Below are 20,023 nucleotides of genomic sequence, written 5' to 3'. Positions count from 1 at the left end.
TCCAGATAAAATTTATCTTCCAGATAAAATTAAAAAGAGAGAGGGAAAGAAAGGGAGCATGCTTTCACCCCCTGGTTCATTCCCAAAATGCCTTAAGAGAGCTGTACTGAGGCCTAGGCCAGGACAAGGCCATGCGCCAGAAATTGAACCTGCATCTCCCATGTGGGTGGCAGGGACCCAAATACTTGAGATGTCACCCAATTCCTCCCAGGCACATTAGCAGGAAATTGGAATTGGATATGGAGCCAGGATTCGAACCCCAGAACCTTGATAATGGCGTGTGGGTGTCTTGAGTGGCATTTAAGCAACTGTGCCACATGGTCATACCTTTCCACAAACTTTCTGAAGTGCCTTTGTTTAACTATCCCTCAGTATATGAGGGTTCTCCAAAAAGTCCTTGGGAAATGGAATTAAACAATAACTTCTGTACAAAATCTTTGAGATCATTCATGTGTTCTTTCATATACATGTTTTCTCCAAACTTGCTCAAGACCCTGTTCATGTACATGTTCTCTCTGTAGCCATGTGTGTATATAATTCATGAACAATTATGTATGCATTTAAATGCGCATGTATACTCTCTATATGTTCTCTGTCTTCTCACTCCACAAACACTCATATACACTCCTCAGTAAAAAGAATATTTCTCATCATAATTTTTTTTTAGATTCTCCATAACCAGGCCCAGCGCGATAGCATAGTGGTTAAAGTCCTCGCCTTGCACGCACCGGGATCCCATATGGGTGCCGGTTCTAATCCCAGCGGCCCTGCTTCCCATCCAGCTCCCTGCTTGTGGCTTGGGAAAGCAGTCAAGGATGGCCCAAAGCTTTGGGACCCTTTACCTGTGTGGGAGACCCGGAAGAGCTCCTGGCTTCGGATTGGCTCGGTTCTAGCCGTTGCGGTCACTTGGGGAGTGAACCATTGGACAGAAGATCTTCCTCTCTGTCTCTCCTCCTCTCTGTATATCTGCCTTTCCAATGAAAGTAAATAAATCTTAAAAAAAAAAAAAAAAGATTCTCCATAACCCTAAATCATAGTACAGTACAACCTGATTGATAGCATACTTTTTTGTTTGTTTCTTTGGGGTTGCTGCTCGCTTGATCATCAGGACACTTGCTGTTATGCCAAGCTCCCCTCCCCTCCCTGTGTCCCGCCCACTGCGGACTTTGCGGGTTCTCATGTGTGCTGTGTCTCTGCCTGTCTGAGACCCTGAACCTGCTGCCTTCTCTGCTTAAACATTCTGCCTTCTAAAGGTGCCCCTAGACCTTCAGGTCTCAGTTTCAGGATCATTTCTTTTAAGAAATCTTTCTGATGCTTCCAGGTAGGTTACATTCCCTGTGACAGCTTTGCAGGGTCTCCTGTATGTTTCCTTCTTAATATTCAGACCACTTGTAAACGTTCAAATTCTTTCTTTCCATGGCACTACAAACCTCTGAAGAGCACTGGCCATTTCTGTTTGGCATGTGACACTGTACATTGAATGAATGACGTGAGATCATTAAGTAAATTTTATCAATGACATTGGGGACATTATTTCCTCCACATTTTCTAAGAGCTTGGTGACCAATTAGCACTAGCTCCAAAGCATGGGAAGTGTTGTAACTGAGATTTTTTTTCTATTATGTATTTAATCTGGGCCGGCAATTGCTTCTTCCTGATTGTAATAAATTGGGATTAGGATAGCAATGTCACTTTAAATGCCTCTATAAGGTCTTTCTTTGACTGCTCTGTAAGAAAAAATAGCACTTTCCTTGCAGAGAGGGGCACAGGATAATGCATTATTTGAGTTATCACTGTTCAATCAAAAAGTGCATGACAGAGCCACATAATTCATCGCGACAGCAATCACCATGGAGTTATGCAGGTCCCTTATGTAGGTGATGAAACAGCCAAATTCCCTGACAGTGCTGAATTATTCCTTGTGTCACTAATAGCGATGGCAAAAGAAGTGTCAAGGCCACAGACCTGCAGCACAGGGGGCCTTTCTAACTGCATGAGCAAACATTTGATATGTTTTATTGCTTTCTTTGAATCTTGATCATGGAGATTTTAAAATAAAATCACAAGAGATGCTAAGCCCAGCTGGGGTGGCTGGGATGATTCATTTCCAGTTGGCAAGCAAGTCAGTAGGGTGGCCTCTCTCCAGGTCATGCCTGGGCTGGGAACCCTGGGGCTTCCCCAATCTACCACCATCCTCAAGGCTTGGCTGACATCGCCAAGTCCTAACAAAGGGTGCTGGTCATAGAGCTTCCCCCATTTCACTTACAGTCAAAGAATCCAACAATACATATCTCCCTTTCTCTCACGGTTACAGTATTGACCTGACATGATAAATCTCTGATGTTTGAAACCTGTATAGCATGAGGGACAAGCCAAATTCTGAAATCCAATGATTAGGAAGTGTTTTGAATGGCCTTGAAATGTGTAGGTAAAACACTAAATTATACTAATATTCATGCTTACTAAGCTTCTAATGCTTTCAAAAGCCCTTCATAATATTATGGATAAGTAAATTCTTGGGCCTGATTTTAACTTCAGTCAAATTCCACCTAATTCTGTTGCAGCCATAAACTGTCTCCTTAACAGCCCATAATGTTAAACTGGAAACAGAATTCTGAAAGCATGCTCTCATACTGTCTACCCATGAAATAACCATTACAGACTCTCAGCACATGTCTTTAATAGACATTGTTATTAAAAAGAATATTACATAAAATAAATTTGGGCTGTTAGTTTAGTCCAATTACTGAAGGACTACTTCTGCACCTTCAGAGCATCCCTTCTACACGTAATTGGGAGGAAAAGAAGCCCCAGACATGACGGGCTTTGAATAGAACCGTCCACTCATTTGCTCATGCATCTATTATCCCAGATTCGAATTGTTGCCACCTCCTCCATAATAAGTCCCAACTTTCAGGAAATTAAAAGTTGGTCAGGAAAAAGAACTCCATTAACAAGTATCAGTCCAACAGCAAAGCCCTTGTAAAAACCTTATGGGGGAAAATGTACTCATGGTTAAAGGTGCTAAAACAGACGTTTGATCATTTCAGGCCTTCTAGTTTCACAGCTTGAAAGTTAGACTTGAAGGAGAGAAAAGAAAGTTTCAAGCCCATGATACGGATATATGTCTCTGGTGTAAAGATGACACAAATCTAAACTACTTGTTGGGAAATGTGTTGCATTGTGTGTGAATATTTCTAAAATCTGCTACTACTTCTGCCAATGTGGAATGCTGGTTTCTGCCTTCAGGCTTCCAGTGTGACAAACATTATCCATTACAGTTAATTGGGCACTCCCTGGAACTTACATGGCGTATTTTGTTCCAGGATATTAAACAAAGCCAGGCAAAAAGGCCTACAGTCCCTGCCCAGGTCCATCCTGTTGGTGTGAAGCTGTGGAGGAGGTCAGTCAGAGCTCAGGGACCATGGAGATGGGTCTGCACCTGTTCTTCCCTGCTAGCAGAGGAAATTGACAAAGGAGGGTTGTAGCAGAGGTCAGACAGAAAACCAAACCCAAATGATGCCTCGCCCAGGTGAGGATGTATCTGCAGAGCGTCAGACTGGGACCTCGTCCTCTGCGCCTATGTGGGTCTTGGGGTCTGGGATGGGTTAGCGTTTGTAACTGGCTCAGTGCCACAGGGGCTTGTGCTTGCATGATGTGCTTGATGAGGCTGAACTCCATTGGATCATTGCTCTGCAACGTACTGGCTAAGTGACTCTGGAAACTCAGGTAACCCTCCAGTGGCTCCTCTCTAAAATGGAACTAAAAGAAATTCATAAATCACAGGTAGTTTTAGGGGTTGTATAAGACAGTTTGGTAAATAGTAACAGCAATCAATGTTAACTGCTATTTACTAAATGTTCATTTTTATATACGTGAAAGGCAGAGTTAGAGCGATAGCGAGAGCAGGAGGAGCAGGAGAGAGAAAAAGAGACATACACAGAGACAGAGAGAGAGAAACCTTTTGCTGGCTCACTCCCCAAATCCCCACAACTCCAGGGCTGAACCAGGCCAAACCCAGGGCCTGGAACTCCATCTGGACTTCCCACATGCATGACAGGGGACCAATCACTTGGACCAGCACCTGCTATCTCTGAGGATGCTTTAGCAGGAAACCTGATAGGGGCACTCCAATTTGGCATGCAGGTAACACAAGCACAGGGTTAATCTGCCATGCCATAATGCCTGCTTTACCATGATGATGATGGTGATGGTGATGTGTCTAGTCTTGCCTCTCAATTATTTCTAAGTTACATTTCAGGTGTACTGGCTAAAAGGATGGATTTTTACCACTTTACTTGTGCAGGAAAGAATAGGCTATGGCCCTTTACATTTTGTGACAGCTGGCCATGAAGTTACAGAAGCATCAGTAATAGAAATTGACATGGAATTCAGAAATCCTGATTCCTGACTACAGCTCCACCATTTACAACTTCAACAAATCACAAACCACACAGGCCTCCCTGAGCCTTTGAGGGTGGCTGTGTGTGTGTGTGTGTGTGTGTGTGCACATTTATGTGAAAAGCTGGCTGTGTCTCTTACCTGCCTCCTAACATTTCTGAGGTGATCAAATGGTGTAACACATGGGAGTGCATTTTAAAAACTTTATAGAAAGGGCTTAGTTTAAGTAAATTAGAGTATTTTCATCATTTTTATCCTGCTTGTCTTTTATGATGATTGATTTTTAGATCTATATTTTTTTCTTAAGAGTTTATTCTTATTTGGAACAGTTGTTATTTATCAGTCATTTATTAATAGACATAATGAGAGCCCTTTGCTAACAAACCAAAAATGGATTTGTGGTTTAATCGTACTTCAATAGTTTTGCCTTTCCATTTCTTGAAAATTTGATCCTTCACAATTTGTTGGAGCAATGACAAGGATGGTATCAATTAATATATGTTCTGCTAAAGTTCACAAAATCACACTGGATTTCCTCACATTCACTGCTTACAGAATATTTTTTTCACTTGGTCTTATGAAATGTGTTCTCACACACATATACATCTTGCTTTGCTGTCAAAATGGTCGTGCTAATTAGAAACATGATAGAAATTAAATTTATCTAGAATTTCAGATCTTCATGAGCTGATCTCAAGGGAAAGAGGTATTGAGAAATTTTGACCAGGTAAAGAGCCTTACCTTAGTATAGAGACAAATACTTTGTGTAAACATGCTAGTCCCTTCCCCTTGCAAACTTCTTTATGCTTAGTCATCAGAAAGTTTCAATCAAGCTTCAGTCACCCTGGCTAGGTAATAAGCAAGACATTGGCTACCCACAGCCTAGATAGACATAGCAAAGCTTGATCTCCTAGCAGTACCTGGAAAGATTGTTCAAATTAATGAGACATTGTCTTTGACTTCATGTCATATCTATAATAGCCCCCTGATATCACATCTGGTCTGCCCCAAGAGGGAACTTTGACGATAGGAGAGAATATTCCAAATCTCACACATTATTCATTACCCTGCAAACTTCATTTCTTCAGCACATTTACTATCTGCCAGTGTTTAAGGAAGTCACCAACGCACACTGAGGTATGTCACCTGCTAATTATCCCTGCTTGCTCCATAGGCTGTTCAGAGTGCAGCAGCTGGCCTTCTGTCAACTTCCTGGCCAGCAACTCTATGAGGCTCTGAGAGTGGAAGGAGTCTGTGAGGCAGGTGGAGGAGGGGCGACTACCTCCTTGCCATTCATTCCCTTTTGGTCCCTGCTGTGAGAGCCACCCAGTCAAACTTCTTAACTGAAAAGAAGCAGTTCCCTCCAATAGCAGGGAGTGAAAACAGCATTCCATCTCTTCCTGCCAGAAGCAGCCTTCTTAAGCCCATCAGCTCGGGCACCAGCTGAGAGTGCCCTTCTCAAGAGGCCTAAGTTTCAGCTCCAGAGGGCGTCTCCCCCAGGCTTCCAGAGTTTAACAATTCCATTTACCTTCCTTCATGCTCAGCCCTAAGGGTTATAGCTGCTTTGCTGCTTCCTGCAGTTGTGGTTTTCTTTGGATCTTAATACCCTCTTTTTACACTTTTCGTTACTGTTATTAGTCAGGCCTCTCCAGGGAAACAGAGCCAATAGGAAAGACCCAGAGAGAAATGTATGGAATGGGATTTAGTATGGGGGATTGGGTCATGCAGTGATGCAGGCTGAGAAGCCTCACCATCTGCCCAGCCGGAAGCTGCAGGCCCCGAGATGCCAGGGCAGTCCCTGGGTCTCAACGCCCAAGGCCACAGCAGAAGTCAGATGGCAGCAGCCACTGCCGGAAAGCAGTAGTCACTCTTCCTCCAGGAGTGCATCATGCCGCTGCACAATGGCTGTCTCCTTTACTCAGTCTCCTTATGCAAATGTTAACCTCTCTGGAATCATCTTCTCAGGCATTCCTAGACTTGAGCATCTCTCATTTCTGTCCAGTTCAGATTGCAATGTGAACTGCACAGTACCCAGTTAGGACTAACCTGGGTGGCTTCTGCCTCCTCTCTAGACCCTGCCTGATACACCAGCTGAAAATGGAGATTGTCTTGCTAACATACCCACAATATTGTCTTTTCCACAAGTAGCTTATGTCCCACATCTATTGCACTTGTCCAGGCAGAAACTTGTCTTTCAGCAAAATTTCCCATTTTCAGTGGCAGTTGGATTTACACAGGCCTGACTCTAGCCCTTGGTTCAGGAGCAGGCTCACGAACACAGTCTGATCCATGCAGTGACTGCCTGCCACAGCCTCGGTGGATGGATATGTGCTCCAGACATCTTGCTACCTTTCCTAACATGGGTGAATAAATTCCCAAATTATTTCCAGAAAACTAGGCTGAGTAGTGCATTTGTCACTGACAAACTCTGGAACAGAGGCAGACTCTGGATGTTTGTGTGGCCCATGACGATACTCTGTGGCTTCAGACCACGCCTGTCGTTGGAGCTGGTGATGGCACATAGGTATGATCTCATGTGGTCTTCCTCCACCCTCAAGTCTATCCACTGCCCACCTTCCCATAGCACTGACTCCACATGGCCATTTGCTGATGAAAAGGCAGAAGAACCTGGGGCAGTGCCTTGCTGCTTTGACATCCAGAATGTGTGACACCACTGTCACTTTCCAGATGCCCATTCTAATTGACATTTTGCTTAATTACTTTACATGGTGATGGGGCCAGAACTAAAATGCTTCCTCATATTGCCTTCTAAATGTGGTTATTTGCTACCGATAGCTGAATGAAGACAGGAATAGGAAGAGAGTTGACATTTCTCGAACATCATTACAGACAGAAATTGGTCTAAGCAGCTTTGTTTCACAACCAACATAGGAACTATGTTTCACTCTCCATTTTTTTAAGATGATAAAAGTGAGGCTTACAAAGATTTCTTAACTGTTCAAGGTTAAAAGCTAATAGATTCAAATGCAGTCCCCTCTGGCATTGAAGTTCATTCTCTTTCTCCACATCAGGAAGGATCAGGGAAGTCCACAGATAGTTCAAAGCAAAATGACAATCACTGAAATGTCTTTCTCCTACCTGTCTCCTTGCTTTTCACACCTCAAGCCCCAAAACAGACACATGGCTGCGAAGCTGTTCCAAAACATCCTTGCAGGCCAGAACCCATACTCAGATAAACAAACCCCAAAGCAACGGGGCCTGGAATGTTGGAGACGCCTCTAGTTGTTTCTAGTCCAACCACCAAAAAAAAAAAAATTGAGGTTTATAATTGTAGAGTGATTTACTATCACTCATTAGTGTATTTTATACTTCACTGAAATTAGATAGGCAAATTATATAAACACTTTATATAAAAGCAAAACATGTCAGATGTCAGGACTCAAAATATGTATTTAATTAAAGAAATACATCTCTTAAAAGCAAAGCCCTAAATACATATTAAGTGATAGCCTAATCTGAAGGTAAATGAAATATGTCACCTTACAGATATTAAGTGATAAACATAGACAGGAATACCTCCATTAATGAGGCGAATGCATCCCAACAGCAGACACTAGTGTCAGAAACCGCACGATTCGGTGAAGCAACAGCACTGAAGTTATAGGGACCGATCCAGGAGGACAGAGAAGTGTACAGTGTGAAACTATTAAATATTCACCAAAGTAGCATCAAGTAGGCTGTGAGAGTGCAAGTACCTGAAAGTTCCAAGAGAGAAAGAGAGAGAGGAAATTAGAATCACAGAGTTAACCTGGGATCCTCCAGAGAAGTGGGGAAGGGCCTTGAAGAGGGCTTTCATGCGGTCAGCCTCCACCAAGGTAAAATGGACTCGGCCTGCATCTGTCACCCCGGAAATTCCAGGACAGGTTGCACGAGCGGTGCTGGCCCAGACCATCTGTGCAAGGACGGGGCACCTGCGACTTTCTCCCAAGAGGCCCCGGAAGGCAACAAGGACAAGACCAAGGTGAGGGAGACACAGCTGTGAGTTCACTGAGCTCCCTGTCAGCCCACTCATTTGTAAGGGGGGAAGGGAGGATGTCTCTCATCATTGCCATGGAAAGAAAAGGTTCTGTACATCTTAAAACTCACTTGTCAAAGGATCAGACAAGCAGGACGTGAAGATGACCCTGAGGGGATGGGTTTATAGTGGGCAGCTGAGGGGGCAGAGGAGGCAGCCCAGGACTGGCAGACTCAGAAATGCAAGGCTGGGGAACCCCTGCATTCTGGCTGACTTCTTTTTTACGCCATCAACCCTGCAGGACAAACATGCTCTGTTCACCGAGGTATTTTTGTCTCGTGCAGCTGTGCGGCTTAGCAGGAGCCTTGCCGCCCAGCCACGTGACTCATGCCAACACTGCTGCATGTGATTTATGAAGACGTAAAGAAGAAGAAAACAGCCTGCTTCGTGATGATGAAGCCGCCTTGTTTTTCAAGGATTTGCTTGTCAAGGATCATGGTAGCATGTGGTCCTGGCTTGCTTGCTCTGAAGCTGCTTCTGCCAACAACACCCATCTTCCCTGTTTGCTTGGCTCCCAGCTCCAATGGGGGTGTCTCTAGCTGGAGAAATGACACAGGATCATAGCTGCTTTCCGCTGCCACAGGAGGCTTACTACCTCCCAAACATGCCAACCACTGGAACAGAAAAGCCACTGGGGCCTGGAGCTACTTACTCCAGAAAAGGGTGTGTAGCTCAAGGCCCTGAGAAAGGTGAAAAGGGGATCAAGTTTTATTGGGTCCAGGCTCAAGCATTCTGTTGGTTGTCTCCCTGCCTCACTGATTAGGAGAATATCCCAGGACTCTTGCAAGTCATCACGGTGCACAGCCGACCTTGACCTTCCACCTTTTCCTCTCCACCAGGGGTCAGACAGGGAAAGGCAGAAATCTCGGAACTGGAAAAGCTTCCCAGCACCTACCCAGGAAATTTTCTCAAGCAGGGCTCAACTATACCCATTTTTCCTGCTCACTCTACCCCTGTTCCAGACTCAATGTCCACCAAGGCCATGGTCCACATTTTATTGCTTGAAACATGGCAAAGTCATCCCTCTGCTTTGTGCCTGTGACACATAATGGTTGCTTTATGACAAAAGAGTTTGGACCAAGAGAGCAAAGCCACCTCCTCCACCAACACAACAGAGCAGAACAAAAGTCCGTCATGAATAGAAACATGGTCATAGGACTCTGCTTTCAATACGTCATCTCCAGTTTAGCTGTGGGAGGCTCAGCATAGGGACTGAGTTCTTGTTGCCTAACTCTTTAACATGATTTACAGTTTATCTTAGTCCTAACAAAGAGGAACACAAAGCAAAATTTGAAGAAATTCAAAATAACAAACTCCAAGTTATTACAATGCAAACCACAAGCCAACAAGGTTCTACTTTAAGGTAGAAAATCAACAAATTAGTAACAAGAAAATGAATAAAAATGAAATGCAATAAGTTTTAATGTATATATATATATATATATATTTTTTTTTTTCTAGCCAAAGCTTTGAATTTACTATCCTACCCTTTGTTAAGTTGTACTGTAGCTAGGTTGGGTACAGTGTTTCCAGTGTACTTTTTGGTTTGATTTTCTGTGTGGTCCAGCCCCTGGCTCTGCCAGCAACACACACAAAGGACCTGAACAATTGGTTCCAGGTAGTCGTTGTAATCTCTCCCCCTGAGCCTTTGAAGGTGTTTCCAGCTGCATCAAAGTGCTTCATTGCTCTGTGCATCTCCGCCCAACATCAAAGCCTCCCTCCAGGAATGTGCAGTGCCGTATACCATATCATTCTAAAGGAGCTATTACTCTCTATTTCTTGTGCAAATTTTTATGGAGATGCCGTGGTATCTTACTGGCCAGATCACTTGACTTTCATAGTAGCTTCTTGTAGCTATTATTCAGAACTGTCTAGGAAAATGATCTAAAGAAATAGATGAAGGCCAGAGAGCCCCTGAAATCAACTCTGCTGACTTTTTGCCCTTTCGGGGTCTCCAATGCTACATCCTGTTTTGCCATTGATTCGAGAGGATTCTACCAGCAGCGCGACTGGGGAGCTATCCCTTTGGCTCTGGGAGGGAGCTTATTCGTTTTAAGTTGCAATTAAAGAAAAAATACTCACCTTTACACAAATTATAGGTAGAAGATTCTAAAAGGAAAAGCAGACCTGAGGTATAAGCACTAGTAGGTACACTGAGTTGGACTATCTAGTAGAATTTCATTCTTCCTTGTCCCATATGATGGCTATCGAGCAACTCAAGTATGGCTTAGAGTGAGCATTTGGCATGGTATTTAAGACATCACTTGGGTGGGACACCTGCTTCCCCTCAGAGTGCCTATAGCTTCCTGATAACTGCTACCCTGGAAGGCAGCAGAGGACCAGCAGTGCCAGCCGATGGGTCCCTGCTGTGCGTATGGGAGATCTGTATTGAGTTCTGGGCTCCTGGCTGTTGTGAGCATTTGGGAAGTGAGCCACTGGAAGGAAAGTCTCTTTCTCTCTGTGTGTGTGTCTTCTGTCTCTCTACCTCTCCAGTAAATAGAAATAGATGAAAATTTTAAATAATAATCTGACTGAAGAACTGAGTTCATATTTTTTTAATACTGAAATTGCCATCGTGGCTATTGTTTTGAATGGCACAGTTCTAAAAATTAATTGTGCGTGTGTGTGTGTGTGTGTTGGCAGAGGGAGGGTCAGGGGTATGTTTGGAGACCTACATGGGAGGAAAAGGTAGAACAATTCATCCTGATAAGGAGCTTTCTGGAAGGCTCCTTCGGAGCTTTCACCATCACCTCTGCAGCAGGCAATAAGAAGAGCCTCACAGTCCAGCAGCATCATCATTTATTTTCATTAATCATTAGGGAGTCAAGCTGCCGTGCCCACACCCAGGCTGGGCACTCGCCTGTATGCATGCCTACTGATTGATAGCATTTCAAGTCATCTTGTGCGAGGCAACAGACAAGGGGGAGAGGTAATGAAATTGCCTCCTCATTTACCAGCCCAAGCCAATAATGTGTCATTGTGGGTGGCTGTCACTTTTACACATCAAGGGTGCCCAATAACAGGTAGGACACCCGCCCTTCTGAAGCAACATAAATCAGGAGTTGTGCAAGTGCCGAGGGGTCAGCGGGAGGCCACAGGAATCTCAGGCCTGTTCCCTTGGCTTCCCAGAGGCCTTCAAATTGCTCTCTGAAACGCAGGGGATGCTTGGTGGGGCCCTCCTACCTTGGGTTGCCTGACAGAAACAAGGACCCAATAAACTCCGAAAAACTTGGCGGATGGGATTGCCCACGTGTGTGTGTGTGTGTGTGTGTGTGTGTGTGTGTGTGAGAGAGAGAGAGAGAGAGACAGAGAGAGAGAGAGAGAGAAAGAAACCTGGTTGGTAAAGGAAGGCCAGGCTTCTCATCTCCCATGAATCTTCCTGGATTTTCCTGTTCTCTTCTCATGAGGAAACCCTAAAGAAGAAATCTAAGAAAGTATAAGGAATCAGATATTAATAAGTCTTTTCCTGTACAGAAAGAAAAACTTATTCATTAACACACATTTCACTTCTGCAAACTTGTCTTTTTTTCTTCCCCCTCTGCCTCCTGATCTAGGCAGCTGGGCTCAGCGCTTGGCGAAGTACAGAGAAGCAGGACTGCGGCCAGAGGCACGGTCTTTCCCCCTTTCACGCCGCCAAGTCTTTTGTTTCTCCCTGGGGCCGCCAGTCCATTCGGATCACACCGGTGGCAGAGAGCCCTTCAGGATGTCAGCCGGCCGCACTTCTGGCCGCAAGGTCTTCAGCAGGGACAGAGCTGCCAGCAAAGTCAGGGGCTTGCGTCCAGCGTGGGCACAGACGGACATTTGGTGTGGAAGCCAGGGCAGGGAGCAGCCCTAACCCTCCCTCACAGCCAGTCTTCTTCGCCCGGGTCCTGCTCCTCCCCTTCCCCTGCTGCCACTACTTTCTATCTCCATTGTTCCCCTTAGCCCAGCAGCCGACGTGCAGCCCGGCAGAGCACGCGCTCCAGAGCCAGCAACTTCCTCTGAAGCTGCAACGCATAATTACCAGCAGCTGCTGGGCTGCGGGCTGGCCAGCCCCGCCAACACGCAGGCGGCTCCCTCCCCCACCCCTCCTGCCCGGGAGTCTGCGGCCCCAGGACGCGCGCCCACCCCCTTGTCGGAGCCGGGAGCAGCCCTTCTCAGCTCCCAGGGGCGGCGCGGGGCCGGGCTCCTCGCCCTGGGAGCTCTGCCTTGTCAGACAGTGGTTTCCATTGTTCAGAGGAAGCCGCCTGCTCTCACCTGCCGCTTCCCTCTCCTGGCCGGCCTATTGTCTGCGTGGGTCCAGTACAAGCAGATGGGGCCTCGCAGGCAGGAGCAGGGGTGAGGCTGGCGGAGCAGGGAGGGTGGCCATGGCTTCTTATCAGCTGAGGCTTTGGGGAAGCCGGATGTAGAGCAAGGGGTGACGCACCTGTACCTCCACTCAGCCGGCCTGGGACTGAAAGAAGGTTACTGTCGCTTCAAAACCAGACACACCCTCGTGAAAGGTCCAAACAAGCCCAACTTGACCTTCTGAGGAGAAAGCAGCGCCCAGGGCAGTAAGAGAGCTGAGGCCTGGCCCAGCTCTGAGATCATTTGCAGCCCCTCTTTCCCTTAAACCCACCCTCCTCTGCCCACCCAGCCCCACCCCATGTTCGTCATCTTTCCCGCTGGGCTACAAGGATTACTGAGATCCAAAAGTAGGCTCCGAATGTGCAAGGCAGGGCTCCTGGACGGCCACACCCACCGCCTCTCTCTGCTATGTGCTGTCTTCCGCATCTGGCCTCTAGCCAGATCTGGCCCTTCTGGCTTCTGGGGCGGGGGAGGGGGCGGGGACAGGCTGGGGGAGAGGGGGGAGGGCTGGCTGCCCTGTGCTGGTGGTGGCTGACAAGACTGTAGCGTGGGTGAGAGTGCATGGTACAATAAGGGAAAGAGAGCAGAGAGAGACATGCCACAAGGCCTCCTCCGAGCAGCCACTCCGACAGTGCAAAGCTGGCAAGAGCCACTGCAACCCAGACGCCCCGGGCTGTCCCCAGGCCTCCTGCGTGCCTTGGGCTCCAGCTTTGGTTCCTTGCTGTCCCTCCAGAGCCAGAGAGCTGGGCTCTGAGGGCTGCTCAATGGTACACAGCAACAGCCTCTGAGGTGGGTGCGCTATTAAAAAAAAACGTATCTGAAAAGCAGAGAGAGATAGAAGAGAAAGCAAGATTTTCCATCACCGGCTTGTTGCCCCAAATACCTACAACAGCCAGAGCAGGGCCAGGCTGAAGCCAGGAACCCCAGGAACTCCTAACAGTCTACCACGTGGGTGGCAGGGTGCCAACTACTGCTGCCTCCCAACCCCAAGCACATTAGCTGGAAGCTGCATTGAAACAGAGGAGATGGATTTGGGATGCTGTGGTCTCAAGTGGCAACTTAAGCTGAACACCTGCCCCCATGCTGCACATTTTACAGAGCACTTTCCCTGGGAATGCTGGCCCTGGCAGAGGAAGCTCGTGTGGGCCAGACAAGAGCATCCTTGATTCTTGCAGTCTGTGCTTCAGTGGTCACTTGGTGGCCTGCAGCCGCCACCAGCTGCCTGTTGAATTGGACTCTGCTTTGCAGCCTTCCTCGTTTCGCTGTTTGAACATCTCAGTACAGTTGTGCCTCCTGACTGGTCCTGCCCAGAGGGACACGTGCTGGGAAGGAATAGCCACCCGGGTGGGCACAGGTTGAAAAAATGCCCGTCTCTGGTGTTCTTTTGGTATTCTGGCAGCTGGGAAGCACATGAGGAACAATGGTAGGAGGAGTGGCATCACAACGCAGCGATTTCAGCCTTGGTGAGCCTGCGGCGGGCAGCACGACCGGCTCCTCCACTCAGCAGCCTGCAGGGCCCGGTGACTCAGTCATGAGGTTTCGGGCAGGTTTGTCTTGGAGCACGTGATGAGACACAAACTTTACAAGCAGTTGGGTCTCCGTGCCAGTTTCAGCTGAGCATGTCAGGGCCCCGGGCACCATTCTCTAAAGGAGAAAGGCTGGGCAGAAGGCACCAATGGCTGCCTAGCATCAGTGAGCAGAGAAAGAGACAGAGAACAGGAAGGGGGCAGCAAGTGTTCAGGTTTATAACAAGTGATGAGAAGGGGGATTCCTGCATTTCAAAACAGATTTAGATGGCTTGCCCAGTCCTCTCCCTAATTATCTGTGTGGGCCTGGTAATTCAGACATCTCCTGGTTTAGGTTTTCTCATCTGTGAAACAGGGTGATGATGGCAACCGTCTGCCTTTCTGTGCGAGTGCCTGTGTGTGTGTGTGTGTGTGTGTGTGTGTGTGCACAAAAGGGGGGAAATGATACAAGTGCTAGGAACATTTTATGGCAGAATGGTAGATTATTTGCCAGAACAGCACCCATCTGTGTACCTCCTAGCATGTGTGTTTGCTTAGGTGTAAATGACTCATTAGGTCCACCAATTTGAAACGGGTTTTTAAATGTAATTCCCTATTGAGCTACAGGTCACATTTTCTCCTCCCACCCTCCATCCATCCCTTCCTTCCTTTCTTCCTTCTCTTATTTTCTTTCTTTCCTTTCTTTAATGAGCTATGACCCTATTTATTTTTAAAGATATATTTACGTATATCTTTGAAAAGGCAGAGAGAGAGAAAGAGAGAGAGATCTTCCATCCATTGGGTCACTCTTCAAGCGGTGATAACAGCCAGGCTGGACCAAGCTGAGGCTGGGAGCCTGAAATTCCATTAGTCTCTCACTAGGCAAATGTGGCTCAAGTACTTCAACTATCTGTTGTTGCTTTACCAGGTGCATAAGCAGGGAGCTGGCTTAGAAACAGAGTAAGTGGGACTTGAACCGGTAACTGTGATAGGGATGCCAGTGTTGCAGGCAGAGGCTTAATGTATTGTACCACAGTAGCAGTCCATTAGATGAGGTTTTAGTTTACCTCATAAAGGAAGCATGGAGGCGTTCAGGCCCTTCCAGCATCTCCGAGCGCTTTACAATGTTGTCCACTACACTCTGAGAGTGTGTCAGCCTTTGATCAAAACAGAGAAAGTGAAGCATGAAGGGGTGAAGTGAGGTCACTGCGGAGCAGGTGAAGGGTTAGCTTCTAGTCTCTGACTCCAGATCCTACCTCAATTTGTCTGTCCAGTGGACAGCTATCAGTAACTTCCTCTCCAGCCTGCACACTGCCAGCAGAGGACACACAGGATTCAAAGCAGCTGTGCGCAAATGAGATCTCCCCCTTTGTCCTGGAGCAGGACTCGGGGCTCAGGACAGGAATGGAGCCAAAGAAACCACTGTGACCGCTGGAGTCCAACTGCCACCCAAGGCCGGTCTCATATTGAAATTCTAGAACTCAGTAAGTCAGAGTGTTAACTTCACGATCATTGGTCAGTCTATGACTAACAGGGGAAGGTCATAAGCTTGTGACAGGAATTTCTAAACATCTACTTCATCTAAAAATCTATTTTTGATATGAAGAGATTTTTGTTCCTTCTTTAATATCAGAGCTGTGCAGAGAAATAGGCTGATGATAAAATAATTAAAATGTCATGGTGCTGTTATCATGCTGTGGGAATCCGTATCGTCATGTGGAAGTCAACAGGTTGTTGGCCTGATGGAACATTTCTGCGGAAGCCTTCAGGTGGTGACCCACCCCTTTGGCGTATTGTCTTCTCAGTTGTACCCCTTCACGTTTCAGATTTTAGCCTGATTCTGCAGCAGTACTGCAGCCTGGGGCTCTGAGCTTTGGTCTTCCCCCCCTGAGAAATGGGAGCAAGAGGTCCAGTTCAGCATCCGCATGAGGACTTCTTGTGTGTAAAAATATCAAAACAACCCTAGCACATAATGTGTAAGAGTTCCTTCTTTACAACTGTAAATACGCTCTTTCTATACTGCTTTAATTGCTGGGAGTACTTCATACACCTTGCACACAATTCTATAAAGGAGCTAAGGAAGCTGCAATTGTGCTGCCATCTATACACGTATGACACCATGCTTTCTCTGAGAGTTTAAACAACATTCTCAGAGTCACACAGAAAGCTCAGTGCAGAGACACAAGCCCTGTCCCCCAAATCCTGCCATCTTCTACTTTCCCCTCTGGTTCCCTTTGTCTCCCCTTCATGGAAGCATCACTTGGAACCAACTGTGACTCCCAGGAGGAAGCTCCTTGAAGCCTCTTCTCACCCCTCCCTGCCCGGTAGCCCCAGCTTCATCCCTTCCTATTAGTCAGTAACATACTTCTGCACGCACCCAGGTCTGCATATTCAGTCTGGTCTATATGTTGCATGAAATCAGGAGGTGCAGAGGAACCAGTGCCAGCCCTGTGGCTCAACAAGCTAATCCTCCCCTTTCAAGGGCTGGGATGCCATGTGGGCACTGGTTCGTGTCCCAGCTGCTCCACTTCCCAACCAGCTTGCTACTTACATCCTGGAAAAGCAGCAGACAGTAACCCAAGTTCTTGAGACCCTGAACCTACACGGGAGGCCCAGAGGAAACTCCTGACTCCTGGCTTTTGATCAGCTCAGTTCTGACGATTATAGCCATTTGGTGGAGTGAACCAGCAGATGGAAGATCTTTCTTTCCTTCCCTCCATAAGTCTGATCTGCCTTTCCAATAAAAATAAATATGTCTTTTTAAAAAAGAAATTGGAGGGATTTTATTTCAAAGGAAAGAAGTTGAATTAGATTCCACTGTACATGTTGCTAAATATCTACAGTGTGAGAAAATCATCCCAAATGTCACCGATCCCTGGGGGACTGATTAATAATTAAGCAATTTTAGTTCACTTAGGAATGCAGATTCCATTTAACAGCAGAATGTACGCTAAATATGTCCATTATATTGCAGCTTGCAGCGGCGTATGTTAGAGATCTCAGCTGGGTTTCTCCAGGACAAATGACAAAGTTAATGTAGGTATCAGTCTCTGCAAAAGGCAGCATAGAAGCCAAAAGTAGCATTTTGGATTGTTTTATAGAGTTTGTGTTTATTGGAATGACTGATGACGGAAGAGACAACTTGGTGAGGGGAGGGATGGCTTGGGGAGAGCCAAGGGAAGCCCAGGGGAAATGGACTGTTCTTAGAAATCCCTGCTATGAGAAGACCCAGTGTCTGCAGGGGAGTGGAGGGTTTGTCCCCACCAAGGTTTTGGGGGAACAGATAAAGAAAACATCATTCTGTATGTTTCACTGCATGGGAAGGCCATTTACATGTTTATTCTGTTTACACAAACACCGTCTAAAAAGCAGTTCTGTTTAGTTTTTTTAAAAAAAAACATATTTAATTTTCTACCCTTTTCCTTCATTTCCTGAGCAAAGCCAAAATATTGAACATCTTGAGAGAATGAAAGAAGGGAGTGAGGGAGGGATGAAGAGAGCAGAGAGGCTGGGCAGACGGGTGGCGAATATTTGCCTCTCTCAGAGATTTACTCTTTTTAGGTCCACCATCTTTTGAAGACAAAGGGAACCAGAGGGGGACGTTGAAGATGGCAGGGTTTGGAGATACGGTCATTCTGTCTGCCTCTCTGTCTTCCTCACTTTGAATGAGAGTGAGAGGGCAAGTGGAGGACAGTGGGTGGGCTGAGGGAAATGCGCCTCCAGGCTTTCGTCCTGGCTGAGTGCAGTGTGGACTTGGACAAGCTACTTAGCTTCTCTCTGGGCTCCTTTCCTGACTGAAAGCAGTTCTCATGCCCTTAGAAATCCTCTCTAGCTTTAACAGTTCAGAAAACTAGACTTGAAGAGAAGGCCTCTTCTCAATGGTGCCTGAAAAACTGCCGTGAGCCGTCAGAGCGAATTCACTGCGGATAGATCCTTCCACTTCCTTGTTTTACAAATGGACACTACGCGGCAAGCCATGGCAGTCCTCTCCTGCCTCGCTGAAAGCACCTGCTGACTGAATCAAAGAGCCATCAATTTAGCCAGAAGACTCCCATAAAGGAGCAAGCTTTCCCTCCAGGAAGCTGAGTGCAGGCAAGACTGGGTCCCTGAGCTGTGGCACAGGTGGCTGGGAGCTGGTCAAGATGGCACAGCGATTGTGTGGAGGGTAGACAGGGCAAACTTTGAGCCTCTTGACTTTCATCTGAACATTGAAGGGGCTCAGTGTAGAGCCAGTGTGGCCTCAGTTTGGGGTCTCCCCATTTGAGAAAGGGGTGTGTTTAGGGACTGCTCAGTCAGAATTCTCTACAGAGGGGCCCAGCGAAGAAGGCCCAGGTGTTGAGTGTAGAAAAAAATGGAGTCTGGAGATGAAGGTGGAAAGAAATGGGGAAGAAAGCAGGGAGTGTACATGGAGCTGTTAATCAGAGAGCAGATTTGGGAGGATCAGTAGAGCGGGATAAGATTCAAAAAAGTTTATGGGGGCCACTGTCATGCCACTGCCCCTATGACACCAGTGTCTCAGTTCAAGTCCCAGCCATACCACTTCTGATCCAGATCTCTGCTGATGCAAATAGGAAAGCAACAGAATATGGCCCAAGTGCTTGGGCCCCTGTCATCCATATGGGAGACTGGATGGAGTTCCAGGCTCCTGGTTTTCTATCTAGCCCAATCCCAGCCATTGTGGCTACTTGAGGAGTGCATCTGGGGATGGAAATTTCTCTCTCTCAATCTCTTTTTCTTGTCACTCTACATTTAAATAAGTAAATAAATCTTTTTTAAAAAGTCTTTTTAGTTGACTTAGAAATTCCAAAAATGGTGAAGAAAGATGACTTAAAGCTAAAAAAAGATTGATAAACAATTATCCCAGATCTTTTTTCTTAATTAAAAAAAAATTAGCCGGGCCCGGCGGCGTGGTCTAGTGGCTAAGGTCCTCGCCTTGAAAGCCCCGGGATCCCATATGGGCGCCGGTTCTAATCCCGGCAGCTCCACTTCCCATCCAGCTCCCTGCTTGTGGCCTGGGAGGGCAGTTGAGGACGGCCCAATGCTTTGGGACACTGCACCCGCGTGGGAGACCCGGAAGAGGTTCCAGGTTCCCGGCATCGGATCGGCGCGCATCGGCCCGTTGCGGCTCACTTGGGGAGTGAATCATCGGACGGAAGATCTTCCTCTCTGTCTCTCCTCCTCTGTGTATATCTGGCTGTAATAAAATGAATAAATCTTTAAAAAAAAAAAAAAAAAAAAAAAAAAAAAAAGCATGCAAGGTTGATAAGACCAGGGCCTTTTAAAAAAAAAAAAAAAAAAATTAGCCACTCATTTGTTTTCTGAATATGAAAGTTACTATTGGGCTCGGTGTGATGGCTTGGTGGCTAAATCCTCACTTTGCAAGTGCTGGGATCCCATATGGGCACCAGTTCATGTCCTGGATGCTCTACTTCCCATCCAGACACCTCTTTAGGGCCTTGGAAAGCAGCACAAGATGGTCGAAAACCTTGGGACCTTGCACCCACATGGGAGACCAGGAAGAAGCTCCTGGCTTCTAGCTTCAGATCAGCTCAGCTCCAACCACTGTGGCCATTTGGGGAGTAAACCAACGAATGAAAGATCTTTCTCTCTGTCTCTCCTTCTCTCTGATCTGCCTTTCCAATAATAAAAATCAATAAATCTTAAAAAAGTAATTATTTTTCTAGTATGACCTAATTTGTCCCAAATTACATCAAAGTATTATATTTCACCATTTATAGAAGCAGGGGTGATATTT

The 20,023-nt window shown here is 46.5% G+C and overlaps 2 protein-coding genes across 3 annotated transcripts in view; both read right to left on the bottom strand.

Moving 5' to 3' along the window:
• Positions 1-17,902, bottom strand: part of LOC131480864 (uncharacterized) — a 68,607-nt gene extending 50,705 nt beyond the window's left edge. Inside the window, exon 1 of the mRNA XM_058667338.1 lies at positions 17,821-17,902. Within this exon, the coding sequence (XP_058523321.1) occupies positions 17,821-17,902 (82 nt within the window). The remainder of the gene's footprint in view (positions 1-17,820) is intronic.
• CLGN (calmegin) overlaps positions 1-20,023 on the bottom strand; it is a 291,118-nt gene that overhangs the window by 99,009 nt on the left and 172,086 nt on the right. The gene's annotated exons all lie outside the window — the stretch shown is intronic.

This window comes from Ochotona princeps, chromosome 7 (assembly GCF_030435755.1).
Source record: "Ochotona princeps isolate mOchPri1 chromosome 7, mOchPri1.hap1, whole genome shotgun sequence".
NCBI classification, from domain to species: Eukaryota; Metazoa; Chordata; class Mammalia; order Lagomorpha; family Ochotonidae; genus Ochotona; species Ochotona princeps.
This window is presented reverse-complemented; position numbering and strand designations above follow the sequence as displayed.